Source organism: Colius striatus, chromosome 14 (assembly GCF_028858725.1).
Source record: "Colius striatus isolate bColStr4 chromosome 14, bColStr4.1.hap1, whole genome shotgun sequence".
Lineage (NCBI taxonomy): Eukaryota > Metazoa > Chordata > Aves > Coliiformes > Coliidae > Colius > Colius striatus.
The window spans coordinates 12,769,917-12,787,697 of record NC_084772.1 but is presented as its reverse complement, the minus strand read 5'-3'; the positions used below and the strand labels follow the sequence as shown (position 1 = coordinate 12,787,697).

Here is a 17,781-nt window from a genome sequence, read left to right as displayed (position 1 = left end):
CATTCCTGAAAAAAGGGGGAGCCCCTCTCTAGGAGCTACGGAGAGGGACCCCACACCCAGGAAGCAGCCAGCAGTACACCTGCTGCACAGAGGACACGTGCCCTAGAGAATCAACCTTGGTAAAATCTTTCAAATAATAAGAAAACCGTTAACTGTTGGATTCTGATGAGAAACTGGAAGCTGAACCTGGCTTTTTTATGTGACTGCAAGAGATTCATTCTTAAATACAATGCTATGGTCATGGGTTTGATTCTGGTCCCAGTGAAGTCAAGGCCAAAACATCCTTTGATTTAATTGAAAGCAGAAGCAGGCCCCTGCTTTAACCCTCGCGCCTGCAAGCAGAATACAACTGGATGTGAACAGAAGAGAAAATATGTTTGGAACTGGTTACAAATCCAAGTGTGTCCCATCCCCCCCTTTCCTGTAAGATTAAAAAATAGTCATTGAATTTTTTCTCTCATTCAATAGCAATGTTAAGTACTACTGGCCCAAATTCAGCCCTCATTCCAACCCAGACAGCCCCAGCACAAGCAGAGGACCCAGTTTCTCTATTGTCATCTACTGGTTCCTATAGAGCTTCACTAGCCAAAATTATCCATGACATTGTATCTAAGTTTTGCAATGGCAGAATTTAGGCAGCAGTCTCCCAGAGGCACACCACATTCCCCAAATGCCAAAGCTGCAGCCTTTGTAAATCGTACTGGTACCACTTGTTGTCATAACACAGTATGACATCAAAGAGGTTAAAGAGAGTCCCTGGTTTTCATTGTCTGCTTTCTCAAGAGAGAGGTTTGCTGCTGCAAAAGCGTCTACCAGATCTAAATGGATTACCTGCAGCACTGGTAGCATCTGCACTCCATTAGGAGAGAGGCGTAACGGGAGCCTGCCCTTTGGACTGGGATTCCTTCAGCGTTTCTGCTTTACGGTGCAAATCTCAGTTTCCAGGGTTTGCCAACTGATCCCTTCTGAGTCTGACCAAGAGTAACGATGCAAATGCTGCATAATAGCTTCCCAGCATCCACGTGCAGGACTCCTTTCAGGTTTTGCTTTATGTGGTCCTCAGCAGATAAAAAAGCAGCAATTTCAGCCTTTGAATGCATACCATACTGCAGTAGAGTGAAATCAACACAGTACAGGTGAACACCAGAATACCTCAGCTCAGCCTATCTGTGCTGGTGTCCAGCTCTGACAGGCAGGCAGTCGTCACAGTGACTGCATCAGTAAGGAATGTAATCATGCATGCATGTGAAGCTAATAGCCATCCTGCCTGGCAGAGTTTCAAGTGAGAGCAAATTGGGTAAAACTAAAACCCAAATCCCTCTAAAATGTTTAGAGATGTTATTTCTTTTTTAAGCAACAAAAGACAAAAGTACATACTAATCACAGGAGATGAAGGAGTAGGCAGGTTGATGGACAGAGCACAGAGATATCAGTTTATAACTGGAGTTAATTCCAGCTCTGCAGCTTCTCCCAGGTACCAAATTGTGTTAGGAGAGCCACTAACCTGGTGTAACTCTGCATCAATGGAGTTATACTAGGGATGAGAGTGACTGACAATACTTACCTGTTTCAGTCACTGGATTATGCATTTAATGTCAGTACGGCACAAGGGAACAAGGTGATATGCTACCAGGATAGGTATACCCATCAATTTAGTACATTTCATGAAACAGAAAAACTTGGCAAAGTCTATGTGCTATGTGGGGCATGACCTGTGTTAGTGACAGCCTGGCATCCTCCAGACCATCTTGTTACTCTGTGCTTGAGATTATAGCCTCCCTTATACCTTCTCATGTGAATCCTGTCCTTGCGTGCATGCATAGTCCTTCTATTTAAATATGCATCCTGGTCTTGAAGAATTTATTAACCCATGAATAGATTAATTCTCATTTCAGTTATGCAGGTACAAATTTGGAGCAACTCCTTCTAAACCAGCCGAGTCATTTCTTTGGGAAGGCACCTGGCCAGGGAAGGTACATGCATGCACCTGTAAGTGCACAACGCTATGCCTTTATTTGCCTTTTGGTTTTACACTTTTGGATGTTTTGAGACCAAGTACTGTGTATACACAGCAGAGGGATCTTACTATAATGTTCAGGTTCCCATAAGTCCTTTCCACACATCACATCAGTATACATCCCCACCGTAACTCCACAGGGTTACACTAGGGATTCTTTTAGCCAGGTTTATTATTAGGACAGTTTTCTAAAAGAGCAGGGTTTATTTGGCTTCCATTTAAGCTTAGAGTAAAACTCTCATTGACTTAACTGGAAGAGAGATTTGGCCCAATGGATTGATATCCAAACCATCTCCATTTTATTTCTGTGGAAGTAGGCAAGGAATTAATAAGGTCCAATGTATTTTTAAATCTTGTATTTCATAAATGATCACAAGCATGTAGGTCACAATATATACACAGAACGACACCTACGACAACCACCAGTGGGATCATTAAAATAATTAAGCTAGGCCTAGAGACAAATTCATTTCATAACATGTTCCTTACAAAACAGATACCCCCTTACTTCACAATCTAGGGAGTCTGTTTTATAAACTTCCTAAGTAGTTCATGAAATATTCCCCTGAGCAGATCAGGTCTGCTTGCCATTGCAGGGTCTTCCTAAATAAAAAATTATAAATCAAAAGACAAACACTAGTGACAAGTATTCAAAGGCCAAATATGAAGAGGTGAACGCCTCTTCTGCTCCACTGGTACAGTAGTTGGCTGTGACCTCAGGACACAATTTCTAATACAAAGCTACCAAATCCGCATCTTTGCATAACTCCTCTCCATGGGATAAGGGAGCTGGATGCACAGCACGTGAAGAAGCAATCAATAAAGGAGCTTCCCCTTTGCTTTAAGTGTAAAGCTGCTACAGCTGTGAACCTGAGCACAGGTGCAGTACTTCACACTATGCTCATTGGCAAGAGACAGCCTCCACTAGCAGCATATAAAAGGAGGAGAAGGTACTTTATGGCATCCTATGGGAGTGGTTTCTTAAAATATGCTGCTAATGTTTTTCATGTTACTGCCCTGAAAATGACTGCTGAAAAAAACTTAAATAGTGTTAGTGGCACCAAAGTGGCCTGTCAGGTGAGTGGTAAGCAAAAGTAGTAATGAAACAAATGATAAAGCACTTGACTAACTAGCTGCTATAAAGTGCTTAAAAAAAAAGAAGTTTGCACTTCTGTCTCCTTTTCTGCTGATTTCTCTTTGTGAGCTTTAATAAAGCAGACTAGTTTTCAACTTGTAAGCAGGAAGGATGGAAATTACTAACGTGCTAAGTGTAACTCAGCTACAGTCATGTTATCCTTGCAGACCAACAACAAGAAGAAAATGAGACAAGACTGGTTGGGTTTTGGTACTGAAGGTACTGGAGACATTGTTCAACATTCATCTTCTGGACTCCTCTCAGAGTCTGTAAGTGATGTCCTTCCTGACCCCAGCCAGGCTGCCCAGGCTGCATAAGCTGAGCTGAGTAAGCCAGTATCTGGATAGCAGTGTGCCGTTTCTCAAATACAGGGGGTTATAGCAGCACAGGCATTATTTTATTTCTCTAAGTCAGATGACTGTTGATTTGCTATTTTTTCTTCTCTGTAATCTAGGAAGGTCTGCCCCTTCCTAGATGCTGTAACATCCATTTATGCCTAGACCTCCACAGAACTCAGGCTGTAAATGTATACTGAGAAACAACTTCAAAAAAGATGTTCATCAGAGACTAGCTAGGCAGTATTTTATCATACATGTCATCAAATATTCCAAGTAAGCGCACAAATGATTCATTTATGGACAGGGCCCAATCTCAGCACCCAATTACATTGAGATTTGTACTCCCCAAGGGTAACCCCGTTTTCCTCTCCAGAGCCTGCGGGCAGTCCCCAGGCAGCAGCTGTGCTGCGCAAGGCGGTGGTTATGAAGTCTAGCAAGGAGTAAATGCCTTTATCACAGCAGACAGCTCTGTTGTGACCCCCTGCATACTAGTGGGTATGAGATTCTGGAAAGGTGGATGTAGACAGGTCTGAATAATGGGCTTCCATATAGATTCTTTTTCTCCCATCTCCCCAAGTCATTGGACTGAAGGGCTAGGGTTACAGAGACTATTCTCCTTTACCACCACAGCTCCAGCTGTGCAACAGCCATGGGTAATGTGGGGCAACCTGCTATCACAGTGTGCTTCCATGGGCTCTGACACATCCTGAATCTGGGACTTTTTCCAATTAGTGAAAGCTAGTGAGAGAGCATCTACCATCATCATTTCCAGTTGTAATTATATTCATGTTAGATTATCTTCCATAGAAGCCACACCGTGCACCACTACTCTGACACAGATCGTGTCCTGGTGCTCACAGACCTGAGACTGCTGTGACTCCTGCTGTAGTGGCTCTGGCCAGCCTGCACAGGGAAAGTGTTTGTCACCTCCACCCACTGTGCTCTGCTCCAAGTACTCCCTGGGAGCCTTGCTGGATGTGTCCTAACAGCAAGGCATGTCTGAACAAACACTTCACACCTTTTCCAGGGCTTATCAAAGCACTTTGTGGACTTGGGTGACCTCAGCCATGCAGTATCTGTGCAAACATCAATACTTGGTTTTGCAGATAGGGAAAGACTAGCTCATTTTACAGTGTGATTCAACAGCCTGGCCATAAGCATTCCTTTGCTTGCACCACCTCCCACTCTGGTAAATGCAACATCCACAGGCAGACTCAGGGGAGCCAAAGCATGGGAAGGGGAAAGACGCTATTTAAGGGTTCTTTCTTAAGAATTCTGACAGTCAAGATTCTTTGGGAAACCAAAGAGAGGTCTGCCCTGTTAATAATCAAATAAGAAAAACCCAAAAGATTGACCTCTAAATTGTAGGTGAAATGAACCCCAAATTTATTTTAATATCCACAAAAAATCTTTGCTATTCAGAAAAGGCACTGCATCTAACCAAAACCTCTTGTTTTCAGCTCTTTTACTTGTTCTCATCTGCAGCATACACCTGATTGCCTTCAACAACAGCAGAGCCCCGGGGAAGCCCTGCCAGGCTCACCCCTCTCTGCAGAGCTGCTATGCTGCTGTGCAGCTTGTTATGTGTGTGCAGTGCTCATGCACCATGCCCATTTGTAACTTGCAGGGAAAACATTTGCTCCTGCCTCTTCAAGTGTTTTGCTTTAAAGTTTGTGTATGGTTTATGTTCACAATACCTATTAAAATTAATGAGCTTTGCGCTGCAGCTCACACGCAGGTGCATTTTGTAGCACTTTGCCTAAACGTGGGCTGCTGGCTCCAGCTCAGAAACTCTTTGCCTTTTGGGTAATACACAACAGTTTATAGACTGTGTCAGTGCCTGGTGTCACCCCACAAACAGGGAGCCCAACAACTGACCTCAGTGGGAAGAGCGGTACCTTACAAAGGGTGAAATGTGCCAGGGCAGCACACTTGCCTGTATCTTTTGCTGTGCTTAGAAAAGCAATCTGGCAAGTATGCAGGGACAAAAGATGGACTGAGGAGGGACAAGACAAGACAGAGGTACTGGGTGGGTAAACAGCATGGAATGACACTGGCATGGAGAGGTCTGGGAGACACCTCAGCCAGGATGAATGCTACTGATGCTGCAGGGCTACTGTGGCAGGAAGCTGTGCTGGCCCACAACAGCTGACGTGACTTCTACTCCAGAATGGGACCCTGGTGCTTTTGTAGCCACCAACAATCTCAGGTTATAAACAAATCTAGTCTTCAATCCACTTAACCTGTCTGAAGTATAGGCCTTGTTTAAGGACTGATTTTGATCCAAACTGTCAGCATGGGGTATGCAACAAAATTTGCTAACTGGACATTGTTTTCAGGTAGTAACATCAACTTGGAGAAGTGTATTCTCCTGAACTCAATCCAGACTGATGTAGCTGCAGAAAAGGGAGAAGCAGAAGATAGGCTTTCAGTACCGAGCTGCAGCAACCAGAGAGATGGAGGTGCCGGAGGAAAAGTTAGGGGAATTAAAAACCACAGGTACCTACAGAGGATGTGGAATCAGAAGGTCATACTCAGTAATGAGAGCTCTGAGAGTGGGTCTATTCAAGAATGACTGTTTTAACAAGAAACATTCAGAGGAGAAGACACATGTTTTAAAGGACACCTTTGTAAATATCCTAGGAAGTCCATGGGCTCAGATAAGATAGGGATATACCTGGAAAACTCGTTACTATGTCCTATAATAGCTATGGTCATTAGTTTTGGAAACGGTTAATAAAGACTATTCTGGTTTTCTTTAGAGGCCAGAGCCTCTAGAGAAGGGCGTGCTAAAGCCCAAGTGCCTCAAAAGCAGAAATCGGGATGTGCTCTATGTTAGCACTGGCTCAGCACAACTTGGGCTGCAAAGCTTCATTTTCCTGAAGAAGAAAGGCTGGGAGCAGAGAGGTCCCAAACATGATGTGCTACTCCCTGTCAGGGGCAAGCTCCCTGAGGTCTGTGCACACGTACCATTCCCACCTAAAACCTGATGCTTCCATTAAAGTTATTCCTACTTGATTTTGTCACGTGCCTAACGCCACAGGAAGCATGAGCTTTTGTAAAGACATTTTTGAATACAAGAACATACTTATCTTTAATAGAAGGTTATACAACAAATACTAATTAATCCAGAATGTAATGTAAATAAAAAGAATAAAAGCCTTTTAAAGCAGAACAATTCACAAAGAGCTCACAGCAATTCTCTAAGTTAAAAACACTGTTCAGGGCTGTGAAAATGACAGGCTTCAGATGAAAATCTTGTTCTGCTTTCTTACAGGAATTCAAAGTGGTATCAAAATTCCCAGTGAAACCAAGAAGCTGGGGATTACTGTGGTATACAGGGCCTCGGAACTTCTTTTCCACCTGAAGTCACTGAGATGTCTGCCACTGAATTCAGTGGAAGTAAGACTAGAAGATCTGGCAGTGTCCTTGGGTATTCCAGGCTGCACTTTAGGAGCTTGATCTTTTGGTGAGCATTTGTCTTTTAAATGTAAGAATTGTCTTGCTCCCCTGGATAAATATCATTTGCAAGTCGCTTTATAGATGTGCTAGAGGTTTTGCAGCCTTTACAATCTGTCATAGAAATCCATATTCAAGTGTCAATGTGTGAGGGGGCTGATTTTAGAGGTCCTCTGGGTGAAAACATGAATGTAATTTCTAGAAAAAAAATGCTCTCAAAGATGAATAATGTCTGCTTGGTCAGTTACTTCAGAAATAAGATGTTGAGAGTCACTACACAAGGTTCAACAGTTTGGTTTTTTACTTTCCATCTGTAACTCACAACTACCAGAGTTGGTAGTTTCGGTGTGAGAACTTGCTGAAAATAAGCTATGTACAGAAAGCAGCCTCAAGTAGCTCTATGAAGAGGGATTAATAGTATTATTTCTGAGATAATTTCTGTAACCACCATCACTATGCTGCTGTTGGTCACTGTTTCTTTTACATGTTTCTTATTTTCCTTGCATTTCACCCTCTGAAAGGATAGCTTTTCTTCTTGCATGGTGTTTCATTCAAAAAGCCAACGGGAAAGGCGTGTAAGCGGAGTGCATAAGGTGAGTCTGAGGGGTTTAGAGATCATCTTTGACAGTGGCTGTTTAACCCCCTTCTCCTTTGCCAAGTTCTCTCCTTTTCAGTTGACAGAATTTATGTAGCACATAAAAATTTACTGGAAAGAGGGCGTCTACCCCCTTTAACACCTAATCTGGCACCCTTTACTTATGCAAATTTAATCAACGGACAAATGCTCTTCTACAAGCAGCTGCACTAATACAAACAACATCAAAGACTTTGTCAAAGTTGCTCTGAAACAACTCTGGGATCACTGAAATTCAAGATTTGTCCTCTAACTTCACATCACCAGCCATGCACTCACGTGAGTAAGATGTTCAGAATTAGGTCCTGCTTCTCCCCCATTCTTCCCCATCTACATAACTTGGGAATAGTCAAGCAGAGCCAGCCAAGTGGGCTGAGCACAGTCAATCCTAACAAATTACAATAAGAAATGTATCATGCTGCCTGCTGTCAGGTGTAATTTATGTCATACCAGAGGGGTGACTGGAGAGCAGGTATAGGCAGGAACTGGTCATACCTATACTTGCTCCTGCTGGGCCTGATCTGGCAAGCTGCTGGGAGTGCTTTCCTCCCACTGAACCCAATATCAACTTAGTTTGTTCAGGACCTAACCAGGATCTGGCCTTTTTAAAACACTATGGAAGGATAAACACGGAGGGTTTTTTCTGTTTTCCATTAGCATTTGATGTCTCTGTGTACAGATACCCTGATTGTATTTATACACATATGCTCACAATCTGTATGTGTTCTTAAACATACATGTACGGTATATACTACAAGTTAGAAGCCTACTTGGGATTTTGGAGCACGGAGAAAGAAACAAGAGATTGTAACACAAATAAACAGGAAGTTTATTCCCACAGCTTTCGATTTTACTGAGCGCAAACTGTTTTATGTGACTGAAGCTAAGATTTAGCAAAGCATTTCAGCATATGCTTCCATCTTCTGCTGAAATAAAATCTACATATATGATTCCTTAGATTTGAAGCTTTTAAACTCATGCTCAAAGCAGGACTTTAATATGCTGTCCAAAATAATACCGAAAGCTCTGCATGCAGAGTATGGCCATGCCTCCATACGTGGCCATGCACATTATCTCTGAGCATAACCTAACAGTACTCTGGCATTATTTCCAGATGTCTTGCTCAGAAAAAACTATCTCCTTCCTCCTGCACCTGTGAGAGACACGGATTCTACTCCCAGTCAGACCACTGTGAAGACAGTCTGTGTCTTACAGAAGATACACACCAAGGCAGCAAAGCACCATCAGGAGCTCCAACCATACCCACCAAAATAACTGCAAGTACTTTGCCTTAACCAAGAATGAGAGAAGAGACTCAATGAGGGGTAACCAACCCAATGTACTACACAGCCCTGCAGAAAAACAAATTCTTTTTTTTTTTAAAGGGAAAAAAAAAATACCCTTGATCCAGCTTCATAATGCTGGGTGTAGAAGGGTGGCCTGTCTGGGATGCTGGGAAAGGGTTACTTTTTGTAATGAAAATACATGTGATTTACAGGTCTCATCCTGTGTGCTCTTACTCCAGTAAGAACTGAAGTTTGAGCAGCTGAAAAAGCATTTGAGCCTTATAACACATCAATACAAAGAAAAGACAGTGCACAGCAAAACATCAGGCAGCACATGAGCTCTGGTCAGTCAGTTTTGTACTTTCAGTTTAAACAAAGTACAAAATCTGAAGAAATATGTTTTTGTTATTCATCAAACCAACAACAACAAGGTTGTATATCAGTACTCCATTCTCTTTAAATGACATCTTTCAATTTATGTATACTCTCCTTCCCAAAGCTTCCATTAACTGAAGCTTGTATTAAATAAGTCTGATATGGGGCATATTTTAAAACCAGTGTCAACAATGATATTTTAAAATATGGAAACAGATGTGCTACTCTATTACAACTGCTGAATCTTCCTTATATTATGAAGCATTTGTCTGCTTCTCTCTTATAAATCTCTCCCCACTGAACAGATTTCTTCTCTATGATTAAAGTGGTACCAAACAGACATCATTAAACAGACACTGTCCAGGAAAAAATCATATTGTTTTGGCCTGGCCATAAAATATAGGCATTTTAATAATTGTTTCTTTTCTGTAGAGAATTTCAGCTGCTCTCTTTCCTTGGAATGAAATCACAGCCATATGCTTTATGACATCAGAGGTGTTTCAAGGTGTCTCCATAAATGTCATTTATTGCTTGGGAACCTGCCAAATCTGTGCAAAAGTCCCTAGTTCTTTTAAAGGAAAAGTCCTTAAATGAAACTAGAGCTATACAGTAGTTGTCATACCAAAAAAGAAAAGAAATTGATCCCTGGTGGAAATACTGGCCATACAAGTAGCAAAACCTCTGGCAACAAAACCTGCTGACCTTGGCTCTGGTTTGCTTTCGAGGTGATAATGCCTCCTTTAACCAGTCTGCTGGGCACCCTGACACTGCACATCCACACCTTCTCTTGGTACATAGGAGGCACTTAGCCTTCTGAAAAACAGGCAGTCTGAATGACAAAAGCTGAACTGGTTTAGTGGTCATAACTGTAAATTAAAAGCAGGTATGTCTTAACATACTGCTCCAATGAATGTGCTTTAACCCTTAACACTATGATGGTAGTGCCTTCCACACTACCATCATAGGCCTGATGCTGCCCAGGATCCCCCATCCTTCACAGCGCCCAGCACCCCATGGGACTGGGAGCTTGGGCAAATAATAAAGAGACTCTATGTCACATAGACAAATATACTCTCATGCCACATCTTTTAATAATCTGGCATATCTGGAGTCTATTCTGAGGTAATACTGGCCAGACCTAATGAAATCTTGCCAGCCATGTCACTAACCTGTCCAGCACAAACCAGCTACTTTTACACATGCAAAGATTCAATCCAACCTGCAGCTGCAAGCAGACACAGCCGGCTGAAATGACTGCAGCCACTGAGGCACACAGATCCTACTGAGGTAAGGATTTTGGCTGGTCAACAGAAGCATCCGTTAGTCCCAGTGTAAATGACACCTTCAGTTTTCTTAAGGAAGAAAAAAAGGATTTCTTTTTTCCCTAAATCTGAAAGAAAGAAGTTGCTTGGTACAGTTGGAAATTATCTAGGGCAGCACACCAACAGGTGCTTCAAACATACCAGGAGAGTGCAGAAGATGTTGAGAGGGAAAATGAATAGACTCTCTAAATAATACATAAATTTTACAGGCTTTTTTTTCTGTAGAACCCCAGTGAAGTTACTGTATAAATCGAAAACTGAATTATTCATCAGTGGTGAATATATAATAAATCATATTTCACACTGAAATATTCTTCACAGGTATATGGTTCTTTTCATGCGATGAACTGAAACGAGCAGTGAGCCTGCAAACACCAAGGTCTTACCTGGAGTCTGGGTACTTTGTCAAGGTGGCCAGGCTGCTGGTGTACATGTGTCCTCCTACATCGATGTGCACAGGAGCGTTCGACTTGGTGAGTTGAGCAGGGAGAGGAATTCCTTGAGCAGCCAGAGGAGAAACCGGGGACCGTGTTAGAGACAGACGGGACATACTTCTTCCCTCCTGCAAAAGGGAAGGCAAAAAAGAACAGTTTCTCTTAAATGTAGCAACGTATTACCTTTCTTTGCAGTGTGATCACAGATCTAATCAGATCATTTTTGCATCTGCCTGATCACATATTCAGCTAACAAATTATTGCCACCACTGTAATTAAGTGTATTTGCATCATTTTCTTCAAAGTACCAGAGGGGAAGAGAAAGATGCTTATTAGCAATAAGAAATCAAGAAAAAAAAATTTCAAGGTGTCAGCCTCAAGGGGCATAAAACAAACTGCAAAATTCTAATTAAAGGTCGCGGGCTTATGTGTTAGATGTGAAATATCCCCTGACAAACGAATAACCAATTTGTGAATTGGGATTCAGGGGTTTTTGCAAGTTTGTCTCAGTAACGAGACACCTCTAAATTAGTGACTTCCTCAGTACCTAAGGCATTTAGTTTATACATGTAGTAAATTTCACATCAAACTAAGATCAATTTTCTGGTCTATTTTCAATAACTGTGAAATAAATGGATAATTTTCAGTTAAGCCTTAATATTAGACATAAAGAACTAATAAGCTTTCAAACTGAAAGCAATTGACACCTGGAAGCAATGAAAACAGGAAGATATACAAACTGACCCATGCTTTCATGACAAGACACGTTAGAAATTACTGTACAATCTGGCACGTGAAATTCTAAATTCAACAATCCACCTCATGTTCACTGCCCTAAAAAGACTTGAAAATTAGTGAAATTTCTGAATTGGGTCCAAAAATCCTCAGCTGACATACAATGCAAAAAATACTGAAATATCTTAAATGAACAGGACAACCATGGCAAAAGAAAATTCCTCAGTTCTGTTCTGAAGAAGAACACAGCTCACTCCGCAAGAGACGTGCGTCTCAAAGCTGATTTCAGTTAAATCGGTATAGACGGCGCACATGTCAAACAGAAAAAAACCCCTTTGCTGAAAGTTTAAGAAAATGTCCATCCATTCTTCCCCTTATGGGAAAAGCAACATATGCAAAACATTATAGCAGAAGACATTTCTGAATATAATCTAATTTTCTTGGTATTTTGTTCTGCAAGCATGCTACCAAGAATCCAGGCTCTTCTTTACATCTGACAAGCACTCCACATGCAGCACTGCAAAGTGAATTCCCTTTTCTCCCACATTACTTTGACAATGTTTCTTAGAAATCTAAAGCTGAGCAGTACTTTGCACAAGATGCCTGGCTACGCCACTCGATGGACATACGATTAGCAACATTCTTTGAAAAAAATCTAAAATCTGAGTTACACAGAAAAGGACTGAAAAATCTTAATATATGTGGCCAGCTTCACAAAGTCATCACAACATCTCCGTTTACGGTATTTCATCTTGGTTAGCTCCTAAGAATTTCCTACATCTACAGCACAGAAATACATCACCCCATTATGAATCCACATCCTTTTCTCTTCGGAGGCTGGACGGACATCTGCACTGAACACGAAGCAAATACCAACTCTGTCCTAGGACTTCTGTGTCAGCCGATGTGAAATTGGGCATTAACATTTTTACTACAGCACCACCTTCAAGGAAAGTGACTGAATCCTTTCATGACTGAAGACGTTGCTTTCTTGTTTCCCACAAGAGCCTGTTATGTGTAAATATGTCATAAAGCATAAATAAAAGAACTAACTTTTAAAAACAACTTCATATGTAAGTACCTACAGTATTTTTACGACCTGTTTACTAATCTGTGGGTGCCTCATCTGCCTGCCAACACAGACAAAGGGGTTTTTTTTTTCCCTTACCAAAGAGCACTGTAAACTCATCTTCACTCTCTACTCCTTCACTTAAATGAAAGGGTCAGAAGATCCAGGCTGAATGTCAACCCTGTCTTTGTTCAGACCCCAACTATTATCACTAATGATAAAGGTACCGATCTCCCACAGTACAGGGCTGCCTTAGAAATAAATCTCACGCAGTTTCACAAAACAAGTGCCTAATTAGGGCTCATCTGTACCCCTTGTTACAATTTCCAAATGAAATCAAAGGGCTCCCAGTCCTCTGTAAACGTGTCTCACATTTAACCATTTGTCTCGAAATACAGACTTCCATTTTAAAATATGCACAGATAGCTAAAGATCAAGTGACTTGAATCTATTTGTGCATATTTAAACACTGCTGCTATCTTAGGATTTTGTTTAATGTTAGTATACCAGTAAATTCCTTGATCTGTAAAGAGTCTGAGATTCTCAGTGAGGCCAAACTCACACAGTAGATATTTAATTTATACTATTCACTGGAGGGACCTTTTGAACAATCCTCTGCTTTTGGCATCTCTCAGCTAGAGCATGTGTTGAAAAAACACTTAATTATAGAAAATCACTGGAAAGCTGAAATAGTTCTCAAACTTTTATGGCTTTCCATACTTACTGAGGGTGCCACTGGCTTTTTGGGGGAGGGGAAGAGAAAGGGAATTAAAACACAGGCTTTTTCTCTGGTTGGAGAGGATTTGTATTTAAAAAACCCGAATCCTATGTCTTTATTAAAGTGGTGGAATTCAATCATTTTTGTATGAGCAAATTATCAAGGGGCATAATTGCTAAGCTCTCCACACAGGGCACTGAAACACTCCTATTGCTCCAAAAAAATAAATACCCACTATTTCTTAAGGTGCCCTATTTCTAAGGACTCCTGCCTTTTCCTAATGTAAAACATAGCTAAAATTCATCACACTGAGTAATGTACTTATTTTATGCACAAAGCAAAATCCTAAATGTATTTATCCAGTGAAAGTCTTTATGCATGTATTTCCTAATACTGATGTGAAAATTAAAACCTTAAGGGTAAATATCGCAGAAACACTAACAAACTTCATTTATTAAACCATGTAAAATAATCCCTGCTATTTAGTTGCCTACAACAGGATATAGCATCATCCCAACTAGTGGCACAGGCAATAACCCTCCTCTAATAAGTAACACAGGAACCTGCTGAAGGCAAAATCAATAGAGCCTGATTCCCAAATTATGTGAATATTTAGTTTTTCAAACATTATGCACCAAGATCTTTCAGAGCCAGCTTATCTTTTTCTGCCTTTCTAAGCTAACTGCATAAGTACTGCTTGTAAAAACTATTTGCCCATGCAAAGTGAAATAATCACAATGCCATGCTCATTTACACACAAAATGATTTTGTGTCCCATTGTGCTCACAGTTGTTCAGCTCTCTAGGGGTGATTAAACTAGCTATGCTGCTACAGCTTGAGATGATTTCACTGAATCGTTTCTCCATGAAGTTGCTTCTTTGCTAAGCTGTTATTTTAACCATAAAAGGTAAACAGAAGGCAGTTGTAAGAGCTCCATTCAGCTCTGTGCCCAGGGCTATAACCCTAGGGCAGAGAATGCTGAAAGACTGCAGAATTTTCCAGGGTGTTGCCTTTCTTGCTCTAAAGCCTTCAGGAATACTGTTCATTTAATACACACTCTAGATGATACATTTCAGATCCTACTAAAAGAAAGACTTCAAAAGTGTAAGAACTTTTGGGCGGATGAAGCTTTCCCACCTCTGCACATAGCTTGGGGCCATGGTAACCAATACTGCTGTTGATGTTGGGAAAATACAGTAGAAATAAACTGCACAGAGCAGAGCAGACAGATAGGGACAAGGGAGGTGAAAGGTTGCAGGAAAGAAACAGGCAGCAGTCTGGAAGGGATAACGAGAAAAAAAAAAAGCAAAAAGAATGAAAAAGGAGGCGGCTCTGAAGGAGGGACAAAGTTAAATCAAGGAGCAGGCACTTAAAAGACTACAGATGGGAAGCAAGACTAATTAAGGATGTAAAAGCGCTTTGTTTCTAAAGTTTATTGTTGCCAGGATAAAAATTAATTGAAACTAATGCTGTTATTCACTCGTGCAGTTTAATTCCTTCATGCACATTTAAGACGTGAAATGAAAACGGCAGGTTTAAGGACCTTCCATGAAGCTGCTCGCCCTCCCGGGGAGCCGGAGCGGGGGCGGCCCGGGGCTGCAGGACCTCGAGACTCGGCGTGACCAGAGCTACTCCCCGGCAGCTCCCCGGACTGCCTTCTCGGCGGAACTGCTCTCCCTGCCCGCAGACCTTCATTTCTTTACCAGCAGAGACAGGAGAGCACTAGGGCTAAAATCATCCGCTGCAGCCCTGCGACCGCCCCATCTCCAGCACTCCGGGGCAATAACCGGCTGCAGAACTTCCCCGGGCGCCCCCGTGACTTCGTGGCAACGCCTGCGTGTCCCCAGCCTGCGCGGAGCGCAGCCCGAGGGGCACAGCTACAGACTTGGCAATTACCTTTGTCTCTATCAACAGGGACGGCGACCGCTCGGGTCTGCCTCCAGAGCCACTCCGAGACAACTGCTTACGCCGTGAACTGAGCCTACAGACAAAGCGGGGGGGGAGGGGGGGGAGGCTGCAAACCGTGGGCTCGACGGCTCCAAAATTAAAAGTCCGTAAACATTTGCACACAACTCCACGCTGCTTCACTGAACACTGGACCGAGTGACAGAGGAGACCGTGCCCAAAACTTTTCCAGAGGAGGGGGGAGCTCCCTCTGGAGCTCTGGTTACTGGAAAAAAAAAAGAACAGGGAAAAAAAAAAGAGGAAAAAAAAAAGGAGAGAGAAAAGGCTTTCTCCTTCCCCCCCGCCCCGCAACCCGCCTATCTCCGGCAGTCTCCAGTCTATTTAGTTCAAGTTTCACGTCACCCAAATGCCTTTCCCTGCTGATGGTCAGGGAAATCACCAGTAAGCAACGCACCCGGTCACTCAACTTCTGCCTTTTCCTTTGAAACACACTGTGTGCCCAGAGCTAAAATTCAACCACAAAAAAAAAAAAAGCGCACAACATGGCGTCCTTTACTTATTCTCACATAACAAGAAAGGAGATGTCTTAGATGAATGCGAGAAAAAAAAAGGCAACCCCGAATCCCCGATCCCGTACATTTTCCGCGCAGCCAATGGTGGTTAGCATTAGCCAGGCTAATGTATTAATTTTGCAGAAGTGTGCCACATCGCATGCAGGAACAGAAATGCAAACTATAGCCTAGAGTGGTTTGAAGTCTACCCCAAACCAAGCCTTCCACTCTCACTGGCGCCAGAGTTTCATTCACAGCCCGCCCGTGTTTTCCATACGCGGCGCTCCCCATTGTCGCCCGCCTTCCCTTTGTGCCGAGCCGCCCCGCCGCCAGCCCCCGCGCCCCGGCCCGCGCACCCCCGCGCCGCGCACCGCCGTGCCGTGCCGTGCCGTGTCGCGGCACCCCGCCCGCCCGACCCCCGCGGCTCCGCGTGTACCATGCGAGAGCGCGGAGCGAGCCGCGCTGCCTCCGCCGCGCTGGGGCTTGGCCGTCTTCAGAGCCGGGGCCGGGGCGGCAGCGCGGGCACCCCGGGCCGCGGGGCTCCGCCGGCGCTGCCCATGCTGGAGCGGAGCAAAACAAAACATACACACACACGCGCGCGCACACACACACACACACGCAGCGCTATCAAAGCGGGGCGGCTGCAAACGGGTCCTGTAGCTTTAAAAAAACCACCCCTCCGCCGCTTCTCCTCCGGAGCCAAGAGACGAGTTAGTTTGAAGAAGAGGCACTTTCCAAAAAAAAAAAAAAAAAAAAAAACCGAAAAAAAAAAAAAAGGGGGAGCGAAGGCGCGAGCGTGGCGCGCGGTGCGGTGCGGCGCGATGCAATGCGATGCGAGCCGATGCGATGCGATGCCATCCGATGCGATGCGATGCAAAGCACGGCGCGGCGCGCACTGCGCGCTCCGGCCCCGGCACGGGCAGCCGCGGGAGCCGCCGCCGCCGCTTTCCTTACCTTGAGCACAGAAGAGATCTGCGAGCCCCCCTCGGCTTTGGGCTCTGTGGGGTTTGTGTGTGGATGGGCTCAGCTTTTTGCTTTTATTACTATCTTTGCTCCGCAGATCCTGCTGTGATTATTATTATTTTTAAAGCTTCTCTCCTCTCCCCCTGTTTTTGCTGTTTCTTTTTCTATTTATTTTGTGTGTGTGTGTGGGGGGGGGTAAAAAGCCTTTAAATGAAACTGCCGAGGCTGTTATGAGAAGAAAGGCAATAATCCCGTCTCTAAATAACAGAGGGAAGAGAGAAGAGGAGGAAAAAAAGCGAATTCTTGCTCAGGGCTTTGCAAACGCCTGCAGGGCAGAGGATTAGGCTACAATTAGCTCAGCCCTTTGCTCTCGCCCTAGCTAATTTTGCGATGAAAATTGGGTATTTTTCCCTCCTTTTGGTGAAGGTCTCCAGATTTATTCCTCCCCCCCCCCCCCGAAAAAAATAAAATACAACCCCTGAAAATGAAATAAGGCTGGGAAGGCGACCGGTGCCCCAGCCCGCGCCCCCGGCGCCGCCGCCCGCAGAGGCCCGCCGCGCGGCGCGGTCGGGGCGGGAGCCCCCGCGCTGCCCCGCGGAGCCCCCCGCAGCTCGGCCCTGCCGGGGGATAACGGTTCGGTGTTGGGGAGGATCAGGCCACTGTCACGTCCTTCAACAGACTTACTGAAAAGGAGGAAAAAGGAGGGGGGGGTGGGGAAGGGGGGGAAAAAGCTGATTTTAATCATTGTCATTTGGTCTGATGTAATATTTCCCCAGGCATTTTCAACTAGGCATAAATTTTCAGCTCCCAAATAAGTAACACAGGGCACGTTTCTCACAT

The 17,781-nt window shown here is 43.7% G+C and overlaps 1 protein-coding gene across 3 annotated transcripts in view; it reads right to left on the bottom strand.

The window, feature by feature from the left end:
• KCTD15 (potassium channel tetramerization domain containing 15) overlaps positions 1–16,985 on the bottom strand; it is a 45,393-nt gene extending 28,408 nt beyond the window's left edge. The window contains exons 1-2 of one of the 3 annotated variants that reach the window (XM_062007907.1): positions 16,933–16,985; positions 10,953–11,128 (exon numbers count right to left, since the gene is read on the bottom strand). In XM_062007907.1, the coding sequence (XP_061863891.1) occupies positions 10,953–11,116 (164 nt within the window). In that variant the 5' untranslated portion in view covers positions 11,117–11,128; positions 16,933–16,985. Of the gene's footprint in view, positions 1–831; positions 901–10,952; positions 11,129–16,414; positions 16,707–16,932 lie in introns of those variants that run through there. The other 2 variants (XM_062007906.1, XM_062007908.1) reach the window with 2 other exon arrangements.
• Between the last annotated feature and the right edge of the window lie 796 nt (positions 16,986–17,781).